Genomic DNA, 18,672 nt, shown 5'->3' on the forward strand with positions numbered 1-18,672 from the left:
CTGAAAAAGATACATGTATCCCAATGTTCATCACAGCACTATTTACAATAGCTAGCAATTGGTAGCAATCTAGATGTCCAGAGAAAGATGAATGGATAAAGAAATAGTGGTATATACACACAAAGGAATATTACTCAGCCATAAGAAGGAACACATTTCACTCAGTTCTAATGAGGTAGATGACCCTAGAGCCTATTATACAGAGTGAAATAAGTCAGAAAGAGAAAGATAAATATTGTAATTAACTCATATATATGGAATCTAGAAAGATGGTACTGCTGAACCTACCTGCAGAGCAGCAGTGGAGACGCAGACATAGAAAACAGACTTGCCAATACAGTGGGAGAAGGAAAGGCTGGGACCAACCAAGAAAGTAGCATTGAAACATTTACATCACCATATGTTAAACAGATAGCCAGTGGGAATTTGCTCTGTGACACAGGGAGCTCAACCAAGTGCTCTGTGAAAATCTAGAGGTGTGGGATAGGGTGGGAGATGGGAGGGAGGTTCAAGAAGGAGGAGACACATGTATATCTATGGCTGATTCATGTTGATGGATGGCAGAAACCAACACAACAGTATAAAGCAATTATCCTCCAATATTATTGTTTAGTCACTTAAGTCATATCTGACTCTTTTGTGACCCAAGGACTATAGCCCACCAGGTTCCTCTGTCCTTGGGATTTTACAGGCAGGATAACTAAGGTGGGTTGCCATTTCCTGCTCTGGGGGATCTTCTGAGCCAGGGATTGAACCCAAGTCTCCTGCTTGGCAGGCAGATTCTTTACCACTAAGCTACCTGGGAAGCCCAAGTCCTTGATACCATGGTATAAATAACATGGCAGAGTGCACTGTGCATGGGTAATGGGGTCCAATTGAAAACCACACCCACCACTTGCTAGCAATGTAATTAAACGAGTCACTTTTATAAACTCTCTAAGGCTCAGACTGCCAGATGAAGAATGGTAACTAAGAAATTTTAACAATAACGTGCCCTGCCTGGTGCTGCATACATGACAGGGATTTTTCCACCTCCCCACGGACCATCCTTTCAGCTTTGTCCGTGCCCCTTCCCAACTCCGGACACTCTGCTCTGTGTCTCCACAGGCCTCGGACCATAATTCGTGTACCACTTATCCTATTCTGTGTGCATCCTATTTGTTATAACTGTGTTTAGATATAATTATTTTGCAACTATAGTAATTAGTCTTTTCTCTCCTTCTAGATTGAAAGTATGTCAAGGACAGAGGTTTGATCTTGATCTGTTTCTAAGTCATTTATGTTCCTGAACATACAAGAACTCTAGAAACATGTACTAAGTTGACCTATATAATTGTATATGTTTCACTCAAGTTTTAAAATATTCTTTTTGCTCTAAGGACTAAACGAGGGGGAGGAGCTAAGATGGCGGAGGAATAGGAGGAGGAGACCACTTTCTCCCCCACAAATTCATGGAAAGAACATTTGAACGCTGAGCAAACTGCACAAAACAACTTCTGATTGCTAGCAGAGGACATCAGGCGCCCAGAAAAGCAGCCCATTGTCTTCGAAAGGAGATAGGACAAAATATAAAAGGACTAAACGATTTAGAAGCAGAACAAAGAATTACTATACGGCAAATTCAGTATATTCTCCTAGAACTTGACATGGGTATTGAAATACAGTGTTCCCTAATGTATGTCACAGACTGAACACCTATTACAGTGAATACAGTCTTCAAAAATGTGTTGTTAGTCAAAAGAGACTTGGGCAAAAGAGATAGCAGTAATATCTACTTAAACCCATCATTACTACAGGGAAAAAAATGCCCAAAGATCAGTTCTAATAGTATTGAACAGCAAAATTATTCTGCTCTGGAATGAGTTTTACTTTTTAATAGGTTTACAATCTCTGTTTCTACAGAAACTAAAACCTGTGAAAATGAGCTTAAATTGTATGCACAAACATATAATGACTTTTAGGATGCTGTAGCTGAACTGTAGTCAATGAAAGAAAATTATGTTTCCCATGTTATTTGTGGTAAATAATATGAAGAGCTAAACATCTGAACAGATTAAAACTTAAATGCATACTAAATTTAACCTTATCTTGTAGTAAATAAAACAAAAGTCAAACTTTCATACATCTACAATACAAAAGCCATTACTAATTTTTAACAGTTTTTGCTAGTTCTTTAAAGTATGTCAAAAAAAATTAAATAAATAAATAAATAAAGTATGTCAATATGGTTAAATCATGACCTGCTATCAGAGACACCCCTGGTTAAATCCATGGCTTCAGATCTTGACCTAATTGCTTAACCTCCAAATCTCCATTTGCTTACCAGTAGTATGAAGATAGAGGAGAGCATGGCAATCCATTCCAGTATTCTTGCCTGGAGAATCTCATGTACTGAGGAGCCTAGCAAGCTACAGTCCACAGGGTCACAAAGAGTCGGACAGGACTGAGTGATTTCACACACACACACACACACACACACACACACACACACGAAAATAACAGGTATATCTACCTGAAGGGCTGCTGGAGAATGAAATGATTAAATGATACTGATTTATATACATAAGTAAAGTATGTGAACTTGATGATATATGTATTGATGCATACATAAATCACAGCTACTTTTCAGAAAGACTTTTTACAAAGCAGACTTCTTTCAAAGGAGATAGAGCCGCTCCAGCCAAGAGGCACAGTCCTCACCTCTGGAGCGCGCAGGTAGCTCCATCGCAGGCCGGCTGTGCGGCGGCCCGGCTGTGCTCAGCGCGGGCCTAAGGCGGACGCCGGAGCTCGGACGGGGCGGCGCGGCGCGGCGGTTCCCAGCCAAGCGGCCCGCGCCGCCCCGCCCGCTCGCCGGGGATGAGTGACGGCGACAACAGGTGCGCCGAGGCGTCTGCGGCTTCTCCGGAGCCCCCGAGTTTGGCACGTCAGGACCCGGGGGTCAGGCTTTAATTCTGCAAACTGGTCTCCTCTCCCCGCACCAGCCTTACGAAGTCGCCCGTCAACCGGCTTCTTGCACCTTAGTAAAGCCTCTAAACGCACCACCACCTCTCGAAAACCCACCAGTCCTAGAAGCCAACTTTTCTCCAAAGGGGAGGAGAGGGAAGGGCGTGTGGTGCATGGAGCTCTGCACAGCCGCTCGCTATCTCTTCCCCAGCCGTCCGAGAGCAGACGAGAGTGGCTTCAGAACAGAGCCCTCGATCCGCACACCTCACGCCCGCCCCGACCTGCGGCACGCTCTGCCCCTGAGACGGCCCAGCTCGGCGACCACAGGCCACCGCCGAAACCTGCCCGCCCGCGCCCCTCCCGGGCTTGCGGCGCCCGCCCGCACCGCCACCCGCCGCCCGAGGCTACGTCGTCTGCCCCTCCCTACCCCCGCGGGTGGCAGGCTCAGGCCCCGGGTTCGAGTCTGCGCCCTTGCAGCTGCCACCGCCGCCGCCGCCGCCAGGGGGAGAAAGTCTCCGTCGGGAAGCGTGGTGTTGCTTCCTGGGTGCGAAGGTGCTTTCGAACTGTAGGTTTCTCTGCCTTTCCCCCTGGCTTTTGAAGAGCAGAGAGGACGATGGAGACCGAGTCCGGGGCGGTGAGTACGGCGGTCAGGGCCCAGAGTCCTGGGTCCCCGGGATAGCGGGGAGAAGGAGCAACGTGGACTCCGTCTGTGAGGGGGCTGGAAGGATGAGTCCAGAGCTCGCTATTTTGTCAGCAAGAACCGTGGACAGGGCGGCCCATCGACCGCCATGAAGAGCGGCCTGCCTGCAGGCCCCGTCGGGTTGTGTGGTAGGGTCGGGCAGGTGCGACGCCGGGCCTGGACTGGCGGGGGAGGTTCCGGGAAGCGTGGGTGACCGGGTCCTGTGCACCAGGCTGGGTCCAGGCCAGAGAACCAGCTTTCCCCTGAAAGTAGGTTCGGCTGCGTCTTTGACGCTCACTCCAGCCATTCTCAGCCTAGCCGCCCACTTGAGGTACTGGCCAGGCGGCCATCCCCTCCTCTTCCCGACCGGTCAGCGGAAACCAGACGTGCTGAGCGACCTGGCGGGGGTGGGGGTGGGGGACGAGTGTGGGGTATAAGGGGCACCTGGGCACAAGTCGGAACTGGGCACTCGCGCCCAGGCCAGTCTGGGCGGGGGAGGGGTGGGAGACCGAGTAGGCCCGAGGGGCTGCGGCAACGTGCCGTCGCGCCCCACCCCGTGCCCGCCGGCAGCCAATCAGCGAGTGCCACGCAATGCCCGCGGGGCCCTGCTACGCACGAGGCCGGCGTCTGGGTCTGCCGTTGAGGATTCCCGCCACTGCTTCTGGCGGGCTTGCGGGACAAAATTTCTCGCTGGCTAGCCTTCTTTTCCCTCCCGCACTTTGGTGGGGAGGGGGTGGATCCTCGAATCGGTGCTCCAGTTCACGATGACTTGAGAGAACCTGAGGAAGTTGTCGCTGCGGCCATTTCCTCCGGCGCCTCAGCTTGCTGGCCTCGGAGGGGAAGGAGCGCCGAGTCCTTGACTGCGACGGTTAGCCCGTCTTTTTCCTCTTCTCTTCACTGGCAGAGTAGATGATAAATTTCGAGGTTAATTCTCAAGAGGAGGAGGCAGTGGAGGCACATTGCTTTGAAGGAAATTTTAAATAAACTTTTTAGTACTAGAAGTTGTACTAAGCTAAGGACCCTTTCTGCTTGCCCCCAAACAGCACCTAGCTAGGTGCTTTTCATACATTTGCAAAATTATTGCCGGCGGAATTTGAGGCATTCTGAATTAACTCAGTCACTAACTGTCTCTAAGGAACTTAAAGATTGCCTCTACCTGAGCCTTGTTACTGCCAAGATTAAAATGCTTTCTAGGGTTTTATTCATGTTGTATTCTTCAGCCCACAGCCTAAGAGTTGGTGTATCGTGAGCCGGAAGAAATTATTTATTCTTTATTCAACAAATGTTTATTGAACACCTGCTATATATGGTCTTAGATACTGTGGTGAACAAAACAGGCAAAGCCCTTTTCTTGAACATTACAATATAGTGGAAAGAGATGACAAACGCAATATAAATTACATAATGTGTTGGAAAGTGATTAGTGGTAAGGAGAAAAAGCAGTTGGAACCCACAATAGACTAGGAACCTTAAAAATTGAAAAGTGATGTGAATGGAATGTACGAAGTTCATGTTTTTCCTTCCTCCATGTTGAGGATTTCTTAAGATTGGAAATAAAGCACTTTGTTCTCTTCCACTCATGTCATTTTTCTCTCATAAAAATAAAAACCAATGGAGTTTTATTTAAATAAATTTGAAAGCAAAAGAGTTCATTTGTTGAATAAAGAAGTTATAAATTAACTTTCAAATGCCCTGAGAGGGTGCTGTTAAGATTGGGTTCCCAGTTTCTTTAACTGGCAGCTACAATATAGCAATTATTAAATATGATGATTTTGTGGTTTAAGAGATGTTTTTATGAACTCCCTTACTTGGGAGCGTTTTTCCCTTTTAAGACTGGATGGAGAATAGACCCGATAAGTTCCAGCCTACAGCCCTGTAGTCACCACTGGCCTAGATGTTTCTCTGTACATCTTGCAGAGATTAATTTTTAGGGATTATGGTTTATTGGCCGATGAAGTGAAAGCAGAGCAGTGTGAAAAAGAACAACTCTGGTATCTAAGTGGGAAATTCATTTTCATGAGTTTGTTTATCAGAGAATTTAAGTCGTGAACTTCAAGCTTTTTGAAGCACTCTTTTAGTGTCTCAGAAGTCTCTTTAGTGTACTTACAAGGAAAATAGCAAGTTCTTACATTTGTTTCTCTTTAAAAAGTCTATTCCCAAGTCTTGTTTTTTCCCCAGTGTACCTTAAGAGTCTATCTACTGTCTTGCTATTGTGCAAAGGCTTATATGTTAGTTGTTGTTTTTATAGTCGCTAAGTCATGTCCAGCTGTTTGCGACCTCTTGGACTGTGGACCACCAAGCTCCCCTGTCCATGGTATTTTCCAGGCAAGAATACTGGCATGGGTTACCATTTTCTTCTCCATTATTTGTTAATATATATTTATTAAAATCTGAATTAAAGCCACTGACGTAGAATTGTGAAGATATGAATATGAGCTCAGTTCTTTAGCATAAAGTAAAAATTAATATTAAAAACTTTAGTATAAAAACTTATACCTGTACCTATAAATTTTTATACATATAGGTATAAATTTTATTTTTGCAAAATCAGGCCACTTTTCAAATTGCCAAGTGCATTTAAAAATTTGACTTTAGAGTTGAAAAGCAGTGAACTTAAATGTCAGAATGTATTTACTTGTCAATGCCCTTTAGCCAAAGACCACCACAAATACACCTATATATAGTTTAATAACGTTGGCTCTTCTGAGTTACAGCAAGGAAGAACATGGTGCCTCTCAACTAGAGGATGTTAGAACTTATAGGATTTAGGCTTGTGTTAGCACTTTTTAGAGTGGGTTTAAAGAAGGTTTTACTCTGAAATGCATGTTGCCAGAAAGTGGGAGTAATTCTATGATTGTGCTAAGTGCTACGTCACTTCAGTCATGTCTGGCTCTTTGCAACCCTTTGAACTATAGCCTGCCAGGCTTCTCTGTCCATTGGTTTCTCCTGGCAAGAATACTGGAGTGGGTTGCCATTTCATTCTCCAGGGGATCTTTCCCACCCAGGGATCGAACTGGCATCTCTTAAGTCTCCTGCATTGGCAGGCAGGTTCTTTACCACTAGTACTACCTTAGTTCTTATTTGGAAGACAAGAAAGAGATTGAAGCTAAGTTCTGTGATTGATAAAGAAGGAGCAGTCAGTCTTGTCAGGCAGGATAAATGGATGTTTGGTCATTCTTGTGGTTTGGGAAATGGTTTTGTTTTTGTCAATGTGTAGATATGATTATGGAGTGACCTTGTTTTTATTTTCACCCATCACAATAACGCTTCCTGATAGCTCAGTTGGTATAGAATCCGCCTGCAATGCTGGAGACCCCGGTTCCATTCCTGGGTAGGGAAGATCCCCTGGAGAAGGGATAGGCTACCCACTCCAGTATTCTTGGGCTTCCCTTGTGGCTCAGCTGGTAAAGAATCCACTTGTAATGCAGGAGACCTGGGTTCGATCCCTGGATTGGAAAGATCCCCTGGAGAAGGGAAAGGCTACTCACTCTAGTGTTCTGGCCTGGAAAATTCCATGGACTGTAGTCCATGGGGTCGCAGAGAGTCAGACAGGACTGAGCGACTTTCACTTTCTTTCATCACAGTAACAGGAGACTTGCTCAATGTTGGTGTTAACAAGAGAACACCACAGACTACCTGTGAGGTCCCGGACACCTCTTACAACACCAGGGCTTAGTTGTTGTACCAGGCCAGCTCCTAACTGTCCAGGGCTACTTTTCTCTTTCCTAAATTTCTATTTGAGTTTAATATTCCTTCTTAATACTTAAAATATTTAAATTGTACATTTAATAGTAATTAATATATGTATGTTTATATTATACATTTAAGATCTCTGTAGAGAAGTAGATTCTGTATTTCTTGTATTTTTCTTGCCTTCAAAAGTTATTAGCTTTATAATCTTCATAGTAGCATAAAATTAAAGTCTAAAATACTACATTTTGTCAGTGACTTACCTTTTTGAAGGATAAATGCTTTTATCTTGTGTTAAAACTTATACCCAGTACCAAGAGTTTAAAAGAATTTTATTTTACAGCAAACATCAAATCAGACACAAACAGATTCATTATCTCCATCCCCTAATCCTGTGTCACCTGTGCCTTTGAATAACCCAACGAGTGCCCCAAGATATGGAACAGTGATCCCTAATCGCATCTTTGTAGGAGGAATTGACTTTAAGGTACCTAATAATGCATGCAATATAGTGAATTATTTTTTGTATTAGAAGTATTTATTATATTTCTCAGAAATGGTTTATTTGTGCAACTGTAAAAACAATGTATTTAATATTTTCATAATGATTAGTAGGGTTCAAATTGTCTTATTATAGTAGAGTATATATAATTGTCTAATTTCACATACAAGGAAATTGAGGCTCATTGACATTATCTATAGTCTCCTAACTACTTAGAGACAGAGTGAAAACTAGAATCCTAGTTTTCTTTTTTTTTTCTTTTGGAATCCTAGTTTTCTGACTAATAGCTCCACGTTCTTTGTTTCACCATATCACACTAATTATACTTTTTTTACATAGTAATCCAATAGCCCAAACAATGAGTGATTAAAATTTTCAAAAGATGACTCAATTAAGGAAAAAGAAAACAAAAACACAACAGTTTTCTGAAGTCCTGTTTCTTTATCCCATCTTTTATCTTCAGTTCCTGAGTAACCTCTTAGACTTTTATTTTGCAAATTGCTTGTCACTGAATTTACAATTTGATTACCAAAAAAGGCCTGTGTCCTAGTCAAAATAAAGCATCTTAACAGTAATATGTTTAAATAATGTAATCAGTCGTTTCACTCTTTCAGAGAGGCATAGTTTTGTGAGATGTTTTGCTTTCCCCGCCCCACCATGTGGGAGGCAGTTGTAAACATCTACAGGAAAAGCAGGCATCGATAATTTAGGTGGAACATTCTTTCTTCCAAGGGAATATATAGAAGGATTTCCAGGCTTCCATATTACATATTGGAAATTTCAGGGAGAGTTGTCTTAAAAAAGAAAATCCTTGTGGAATTAGGGTATAGTATTTATCACTCACTGTTTTCCAATAATCAGTGTCTTACAATTTGGATGGAATTGCTTCTTTCCTGCTCAAGATGAATGTCACAATGTGTTTATCAAAATTATGAGTCTTAAGCAAGTGTGTGATTGGGTCACTAATAATAAATTAAAGGAAAATAATTTCTTATGAAGTGCTTACTTTTAAAAAGATTTCCTGTTTCTGTGGAAAGTATTAATAACTGACAATAAATATTCAAGTTAAATATTCAGAATTTATATTAGCTTAGTATATCTTTAAATACATCATCAATAAGTGTAGTAATGTGTATGGCTAGGTTAAGTGGAGGGTTTTTATCTTGTTGGCGTATAGCTGCTTTCCAATGCTATTTGAGTTTCCCCTATACAGCGCAGTGACCCAGCTATAGGTACACACATATCCCCTCTGTTAGGCTCCTTTCCCACTCAGGTCACCACAGCGCTGAGTAGGGTTCCCTGTGCCATCCAGTGGCTCGCCTTAGTTTAGTGCCGGTTTTTAGTGAAGCCAGTCAGCCACAGGATAAACTCTGGTGCCACTGTTACAATACAGTCTTAGCTTTAAGTTCGCTGGTAAGGTTCTCCCTCTTACGGTTACACCTTATCCAAAACCATAGGTAATTTCCAGCAAGGAAGTAGTTTAACACAGTAGCAAGCAGTCTCAAACTTCATAAAATTCTTCTTTTTAGACCCCTAGAACCCATCCCTTTTAATATTTGATTATCTTGACTTTCTGTCTCCTTTTTAACAGAGATGGAGATGCAAAGTTGAGCTAGTGATTCTTCTGTCAGAGAATGGTTTGAATTAATTTGTTTTCAAGTCTCTAATAGAAATCTTTGATGTTGATTCCATTTTGTGTTTATTGAAATGAGACTGTTATACCTAGATTAACTCAGTATTTGCCATCATCCAATTTAGCAAGCCTTAGGTTACCAACTAAAAATTTAGTTTTTTACTTAAGTAGTGAAGTACCTGTGGAACTCAAGAGGTATTGCTCTACCATTAGGCATGTCTTTTCTTAGATACATATGTAAAGAAAAATTTTTTCTATGAATATTTAAAATTTTTCTTGGTGGCAAACATGGTTGAACTAGAAAATGAAATTACAATGAATTTAGAGTGAATGCTCTAGGGAAAGGTGATGTGGGTCTATTATGAGATTATTTTGCCAATAGATATGCCAAACCATCTTTGTAGACATCTTATGCATGATAGTCTAGTTATGACTCAGTATTTTTTGTGTATCATGATAATGTTCGTATGTATATTGAGTACAGATAAAAAGTCTAAAAACTTTAAGTTTTGTAGCCTCTCTGTTGTTACCACAAATTGAGTTCAGGTACTTTTGTAAATATATTTCCTTTCTAAGACCTTAACTTTCCTGATGACTATGCTGATTAAAATAGAGTGATTGTTTGACAGAAAACAGCAAAATTCTTTAAAGCAATTATCCTTCAATTAATAATAAATTTTAAAATTAAAATAGAGTGACTGGTGGAGGTCAGCATAACCTGGTTCCACTGCCATGACTGTAGGCCTCTCTGAATCACAAGAACCAATAATAATATGCCCTTAGTATAGTTATAGCCATGCCTAGTACAGTTTTGGAGAAGGAAATGGCAACCCACTCCAGTATTCTTGCCTGGAAAATCCCATGGATTACGGAGCCTGGTAGGCTACTGTCCATGGGGTCGCAAAGAGTCAGACACGACTGAGCAACTTCACTTTCACTTTCAGTACAGTTTTATCAAAAAATAGATAACTAGAGAACAAGCTTTATTTGTAGTTTTAGAAAACTCAGCTTAAAATATTTTATTGCTATGTAATAATTTAACAACATAGTATTAACAACTCTGCATAAAACAAAGTATTAATGTTGATTTTAATAATTTAATGATTTCATGCACTGTTTTTATGATGACAAGCATTCTTATACCCATATTGTTATTTGTGTTGCCTTTTCTGTCTCCAAAACAAGCAGAAGAGTTATTTCATCTTTTATCAATTAAAGTATTTTTTGTGTGTTTTTTTTATACCATTAGACAAATGAAAATGATTTAAGAAAATTTTTTTCCCAGTATGGGTCTGTAAAAGAAGTGAAGATTGTAAATGACAGAGCTGGAGTTTCCAAAGGGTTAGTATCACTGTAGGTAGTACACAGAATTAACCATTGTGTTTTTACTGGATTGCTCCGTTTTGTATTCTGCCTTACTTTGGTTCCTGTTTTTTTAAAAGAAGAAGGTTGTAGTGGGTTTGGCTGTGTTTTGTTGTTGTTGTTTGCGGGGGGTGGGGGGGGCGGGGCGTTGGTTGTGTTTTGGGTTTTTTTGGCTGCACCAGTTCTTCATTTTTGTGCCTGGGCTTTTTCTAGTTGCAGCAGGCAGGGGCTCTAGGGTGCACAGGCTTCAGTAGTTGTGGTGCATGGGCTTAATTGCTTGACCGCATGTGGAATCTTCCGAGATCAGGGATGGAACCCATGTCCCCTGAATTGGCAGGAGGATTCTTTACCACTGGACCACCAGGGAAGTCCTGGTTCCATTTTTAAAAAGATAATTTCATGGCTTCTTTCTCCTACCTTTTGATCTCCATGTGTGGGGGAGTAGGGTGTGAGTATTTTAGAGGAAAGGGGACAGTATAATATTCCTTAATTTGTTGTAAAGTTATTCTTGCAAAGGCTGAGGGACCATTCATTGTTAGGTAGTAAGCACTTAATGTTGAGTAGCTGATGTCCAGTAGCCAAGGAACCAGAAGCTAAAGGAATCTGATACTTTTGGAATTATATATCTGCTTTAGACTAGAGAGAACTTAATTTGGAAAAGGCTGACTTAAAAGAATGTCTGTAGATTGTGTGTTAGAGACCTAGCCAGGGGACTAATCTAAAGAATATAATCTTAGAGTGATTTTTAATTGCCAAATCAAGGAGAATGAAAATTAAAGAATAAAGCACTAGGATTTGGCTAGTATTGTCTGGTGGCATTAGAGCTGTTTTAGTGAATTGGTATATACAAAAGCCAAATATCAGAGAAGAAAAAGGTAGTTTACATAGTGTTCTCACTTGAGAAGTTTGATTGCAAAGTTAAAGAAATCAATGAATGATTATTTTCTTGAAAAAGAGGCAATATATACATATTCATAGGCATAAAAGGAGGGACCAATAAGATGGATAAAATATTAGTGGGAAACTACATGTAAGTATGACAGGTGGACACTTCAAAAGAGATGAGATCCTGCAGAGATTATTAACAGATATAAACACATAATATAAATAAATCCTGTATATAAACAAGAGACTTCTGAGTCTGACAAACAATAATATGATGAAGTGAAATTGTACCACTTTTATTTGGCTTATTGGGATTTGTAATATCCATTTTTAAATCATTGAAAAACACACATAGCAGTGTAGACTGTATTTTATGCCTTTTCCACTGGGTGGTATATGTGTTCTACTAAAAAAAGTGTAAAAGTATTTCTTCAGCCCTTGTTTAATACTTGAGCAAATAAAAAGGAAATTCCTTTGTTGAAGAAGGAAATTTCATATACAATACAGTAATTATGAATTGAAGAAAATAGTAAATGTTTATTAATTACTTGATACATAATTACTTATTAGTAATTATGAATTGGCACTTCCCTGGTGGTTTAGACAGTAAAGAGTCTGCTTGCAATTCATAAGACCTGGGTTTGATCCCTAGGTTGAAACGATCCCCTGGAGAAGGGAACAGCTACCCACTCCAGTAATCTTGCCTGGAGAATTCCAAGGACAAAAGAGCCTGGCAGGCTACAGTCCGTGGGGTCACAAAGAGTCGGACACGACTGAGGAACTTAACACATACACAATTTGAGGAAAATAAAGTTGAGCATTACTCAAGAGAGTTTCCTAAAGTTATCTAAACATATTAAATTTGAGGGGGTATGATTTTATTTCTTTCATCCCTTTTTATATACCTATTTTGTCTTTTTGGACAAGGCATATATTGTGTAATTCAGCTGTTAAAGAATCCACCTGCAGTGCAGGAGATCTGGTTTGATTCCTGGGTGGGGATGATATCCTGGAGAAGGGATAGATTACCCACTTCAGCATTCTTGGGCTTCCCTGGTGACTCAGCTGGTAAAGAATCCACCTGCATTGTGGGAGACCTGGGTTCGATTCCTGGATTGGGAAGATCCCCTGGAGAAGGGAATGGCTACCCACTCCAATATTCTGGCCTGGAGAATTCGATGGACTGTAAAGTCTGTGGGTGTCTCAAAGAGTTGGACACAGCTGAGCAACTTTTACTTCACTTATACTGTGTATTTGTATCTTGATCATATGATTTATACTCTGAAGATAACAATTATGTATGAAAAGCAGATATAAAACCTGGGTTGTACCATATTTTTAATTTATTTTATTTGGGAAATATACTAATAGTTACATTCTCAGTTTATATATGCTAATAATAGTAAATAATATGTGTACTCATTTACCAAGATAAAATATTTTATCATGTTCAATTTTTAGTTTTTTAAAGATTCTTTTTCTACTTTGATTTCTGTTTAAACCAAACATATTTTAAAAGGAGGTTACTGCTCTGGGCTGAAATTTATTGCACGCTAATTTGTAAACCAGAATAGAAATCTCTCATGCTTTCCTGTCTTACATATAGCTCTGGTCTGAAACTGTTTAAAGATCCCTGGGTTGTTGTTTTTTATTTTTTAGGCCTCTCCCTTTAAGAGGATAAGTGTTAAGCTGTGAGCGATTCTCCTCTAAGTTTTGCATACTGGTACACCATAGAAAAATGTTCACTCCTACCGTGGCCCATTCTAAAAATATATATATTTAATCTTAGTATAATTTCAATGTAATGTTCTAATATAATGATTAATGGATTTATTTAGGTATGGCTTTGTCACTTTTGAAACACAAGAAGATGCACAAAAAATTTTGCAAGAGGTAAGATATTTTGGTGTATTTAACTTCATTTTTAGAACCTCTTTCTTTGATGTATTTAACTTCATTTTTGGAACTTCCTTCTTTGAAACTAATCCTTTAAAGCAATAGGCCCCAACCTTTTTGGCACCAGAGACTAGTTTGGTGGCAACAGTTGTTCCACAGACCTGGGGCAGGATGGTTTTGGGATGATTCAAGTATGTTAATGTTTATTGTGCACTTTATTATTATTACATCAGCTCCACCTCAGATCATCAGGCATTAGATCCCAGAAATTGGGGGCCCCTGCTTTAAGGTATTAATTTAATAGTAGGGTTCCAGTACAATAATCGATTGCTAAAAAACAAATTTATTTTCTTTGTATCTTGAGATTAACATTGGTCTCCAAAAAAATAATTAAAAATTAAAGAGAAATTTTATCTACAGAGAAACAAATGCCAAATAATTGCATAAGTTTGGCTGTGAAATTGTAATATAATTTTTCACTTTATTTTCTTAAACTGAGAATTTAGGGATGTATCTTTTCTGATGTGTTAATAGCACTTTGAATTCCTAAAGAACACTATGAATGTAGATTCCTAAAATGAGATTATCTGAGATTATTTCCCTCCTATGAAAAACTTTATGTAAATTAAGAACATTCATAGAAAAAAAATCTAAGTCCTGCAGTTCAGTATATAATAACTCTTAAGCTTGGCAAGTGTAACATTTAATTTTTTAGGAAAAAATTTTATTTTCATTTTAATTGTATTTTATTAAGTTGTATGCATTCAGCTGTCATTATTTGTAGTGGATGTGTTCTATGAAATCATCACAAACACTGAATTAGCAAATATTGATATGTGCTGCACCCAGAAAATACAGGGTTAGTTTCTCACAAGCTTCTGTTTACAATATTTTCATCAACCAGTCAATATATAACTTTATTTTATGTGTGCTTCTGTTTAAAGATTACATGTAACATTTTTGATTCATTAACATTGAACTCATGATCAACAACACTATAACCCACGTGTGAATTAACCCAGCTAACACATATTTTCTCTGCTAAAACACATGACAGTCTTTTTGTGCTTGGGAACACTAGCCAGCACTTCAACACTACACTTGAGAGCCATCTTAAGTAGCAAAAGTACTAACATAAGGCACAAAAACGTGAAAAACATGATAGTAAATAGAACATGAAAAGGACATTTGTTTACAGTATAAAAGCTGAAAAAAAGAAAACAAAATGTCCCTGTTACCTCAGCTGGGACCACATGTGTAACACAACTCAAATTAAATTGCCAAATGAGGAATTAGGGTCAGAACATTGGAACCAGGATTCACACCCAAATCTATTTTAATCCAAAGGCTTTGCACTTTCCACTATGCCTTGCTGTTTTCAAGGAGTGATGATAAAGTAATGTACTGTTTCTTATTTTAGGCTGAAAAACTTAATTACAAGGATAAGAAACTGAACATTGGCCCGGCAATAAGAAAGCAACAAGTAGGGATCCCTCGTATGTATTGAGAACTAATATATTTTTCAATATTTTTGCATAGTTCTTTTTCAAAATATAAGACTATTAATAGAACTTCATTAAAGTATCAGGTTTCTTTGATTTAATAAAGTTATTTTAGCAAAGTTGGTAGTCACATGAATATTTCTTGCCACAAATTAAATACAGTAACTTGTGGGATGGAGGCGGCTAGGGAAAATGTATATAAATAATAATGTTTAACTATATTCCAAATAGTTACATCTTTAAAGGAAAAATTATATGGTTAAAATATAATTTAAAATTATGAAAGAAATTAGGAGCAATTAATTACTATTTTGAAGTTTTTCTAATTAATAGAGTAATTTAAAATTAGAATAAAATTACTGAAAGTAAAAGTGTAAAATATCAGAAACTCTGCTTGTATGGTATATATTGTAACCCAACCATATGTTTCATAATTATCAGAACGAACAACCCCTAAAGCTTTAGGAATTGGCTAAGTGCCTTCCTCAAATTTCCAGAATGCTTTCAACTCTTACTCTTTTTTTCCCACTCTTCCCGTTTATTAAATTAGACATCTTTATGGTTACCTTTTAACCTATAATATTAAAATCTCTAACAGAGTCTTTGGCTAGAAGGAGAAACTTTGCATAAAATTTGTAACTAGTGTCCTCACTGTCTACTTGGGTATTCAAAACATTACATAGTTATTATACATCTGTTAACAAATTAATAGATTGTGCTCATTTGGACTGTTCTGCTTTGACTTAGAAGTTAACAGATATCAAGTTTAATTTTGACTTAGTATTTGTTAATTTAGAAGATAACTGATGTGTCCTTAGTAAGTTGATACTGCAAAATGAAATGCACTAAATATGGCAGAATGCCGAATATTTTCAGACTACTCCTGTTAGTTGTAAGAGTTAAGCTATAGCATGCAACAACAATTCTTAACCCATTATCCATCAGTAAAAACAACTGGGAGTATTATTACCCACAGGTTGCTAAAAACAGAACATAAATCAGCACTATCCTGAATGCTTTCAAACAGACAAATAGTTACTTAACTGTTTAGCATAAAGGTCAACATTATGGGTTTTTTTATTTATTTCATTTAATCTTTACAGCAACCTGTGAGGTATTGTTAGTTCTATTTTGTAAATAGAAAATGCAGCTTATAAAGGCGAAGTCATTGTTTTAGAAACTAGGTATGTACAAGGGATTATTACCTTTTTTTTTTTCAAATCTGTCACCTATTTTCCATCTCTATTACCAACATTCTAGTCCCAGAAACCCACTCTGCTTGCCGTAATTACTTGAAAAGCCTCCCAACTGGTCTTTCTGAATCCAGTTTTGCTATCGGTACCTTACCACCCATCACACACAAGGCAGCCAGAGTGATCTTTCAAACATGCACATCTTATCATGTTATTCTCTGCTTATTTTGAGCTGTTCTTATATTTTCCATGCTTTAATCATTTAGACATCCCTCATTTCAGAGCATAACCATATTTCTGATACACTGTTTTCTTCACCTACAGTGATCTTTGCCATCCCATTCATTCTTTAAAACTCAGCCCAAATATCAATTTCCTCACAAATACTAGACATATACAATATATAGTGTTTAGCATTGTACCCTATACTGCTGCTGCTGCTAAGTCACTTCAGTCGTGTCCAACTCTGCACGACCCCATAGTCGGCAGCCCACCAGGCTCCACCGTCCCTGGGATTCTCTAGGCAAGAGCACTGGAGTGGGTTGCTATTTCCTTCTCCAGTGCATGAAAGTGAAAAGTGAAAGTGAAGTCGCTTAGTCGTGTCCGACTCTTCGTGACCCCATGGACTGCAGCCTATCAGGCTCCTCCATCCATGGGATTTTCCAGGCAAGAGTACTGGAGTGGGTTGCCGTTGCCTTCTCCACTACCCGGTACTACCCAATATGGTAACCTGTACTACCTATACTGCCTTTTGTATTTATCAAAATTATAATTAATTGTGTAATTAGCTAATGACTGTCTTCCTTACCAGAACCTAACCTCTATGAAGATAGAGACCATGGCATGCTCAATTTTTTTCTTGTTTCTTTTTGGCTGTATCACTAAGGCCTAGTTCAATGCGTTGTAATAATAATCACTCAAAATTTCTTTAACACCTGTGGTACCTAAAAGGTGATATTTGGAGGGAATTCCATGGACCTTCCAAATTGCATGCAAAATTTTGTTTGAATATATATATTTTTGTGAAAAGGGTCTTTAGCTTTCATCAGATTCTGAAAAAAGTAAGAACCACCAAAATATGCTATAACAGTACGAGATGAAATGTCATGAAAATGTAAAAGCCGAACAGTAGTGCTACTTAGAGTAGAAGGCTAGTGCTGCTGTCAGTGTGGTTTGCAGTCACCAATAGCTAACTTGGGCTCTGTCAAAATAGTTTCTCAGGCCCCATCCCAGGCCTCTTGAATCAAAAGTCTCTTGAAATGGGGACCTGGAGTTTGTATTTTAACAAGCTGTCTAGCTTGTTATAATGAATTTTAAATTTTGAGACACACTAGTATAGTGGAAGGAGGATTGCCACCTCAGTAATTTATGTAACCTGTTAGTCAAGGACTTAAATCTGACTTGACATATAAAATTTTTTAAAGTCTTCTCCTGACAAAAAGGACTTTTTTTATTTTGTGGGGAGGAGTATATATAACTTGACCTGGGAAAAGAGATGAGGACCCAAAATTAGCAACATGAAGGTCTGTGGTCATGTTTGCAACAACAGCAAAGCGAGACTAGGGAGTAAAATACAATCATAGCATAAGTGAGTGCTTGCTGATAGTAGATCCTAAGAATTTTTAAGGTAGAACAAGTATTTTGTCCAGTTTCACTGCCTCCATCTTCTTTGGGCTTTTACAAATAGATGGTCTTACTGAGATCTTAGGGACTTTGCTGCAGTGTCAGAAGTCTTCAGGTAACTCTAAATTATATGTAGTTTATATTTGTAAAAATAATGACTTTGCTGATAATAATCTCAATTGTAAAGTTCTCTATTTCATTATACTACTTTAAAACCAGAATTGATTAATTTTTGTTACTCCTTATTAAACTTGTTTTTTTTTATTTACCATAAGCTAACAAAAGCTCTAAGGGTAGTAAGTTTGAAAATAAATGCTTCAAAGATACTTTAACATATGGAATGTTTAAAGAATTTTTAATACTCAGTTTTTACTATAGCTGTATTTGTGTAAAGATAAACATTTTTCAGTGTTCAGAAATTATACTTTTAAATGGTAAACTGAACATGTCAATTATTACTATTTCCTTTTTGTTTTAGGTTCCAGTATAATGCCAGCAGCTGGAACAATGTATCTAACAACTTCAACTGGATATCCTTACACTTATCATAATGGTGTTGCTTATTTTCATACTCCGGAGGTAACTTCTGTCCCACCACCTTGGCCTGTAAGTAATTTCATTTTAAAAGGGTTTCCGTCTGTTGGTGTTAAATTTTTATTTCTGAAATATTTCAGCCACAGACAAATATAAATAATAATGTACATCCATGTAACTATCACTCATTTTTTTATCAGTTTCTATTTAAGGATGTGTTTTTCTGTACT

At 38.6% G+C, this 18,672-nt stretch overlaps 1 protein-coding gene across 1 annotated transcript in view; it reads left to right on the forward strand.

Moving 5' to 3' along the window:
- Window positions 1-3,556: 3,556 nt before the first annotated feature.
- BOLL (boule homolog, RNA binding protein) overlaps window positions 3,557-18,672 on the forward strand; it is a 58,898-nt gene continuing 43,782 nt past the window's right edge. Inside the window, exons 1-6 of the mRNA XM_065927705.1 lie at window positions 3,557-3,577; window positions 7,656-7,799; window positions 10,697-10,788; window positions 13,533-13,587; window positions 15,011-15,086; window positions 18,387-18,514. Of these exons, the coding sequence (XP_065783777.1) occupies window positions 3,557-3,577; window positions 7,656-7,799; window positions 10,697-10,788; window positions 13,533-13,587; window positions 15,011-15,086; window positions 18,387-18,514 (516 nt within the window). The remainder of the gene's footprint in view (window positions 3,578-7,655; window positions 7,800-10,696; window positions 10,789-13,532; window positions 13,588-15,010; window positions 15,087-18,386; window positions 18,515-18,672) is intronic.

Source organism: Muntiacus reevesi, chromosome 3 (assembly GCF_963930625.1).
Source record: "Muntiacus reevesi chromosome 3, mMunRee1.1, whole genome shotgun sequence".
NCBI lineage: Eukaryota > Metazoa > Chordata > Mammalia > Artiodactyla > Cervidae > Muntiacus > Muntiacus reevesi.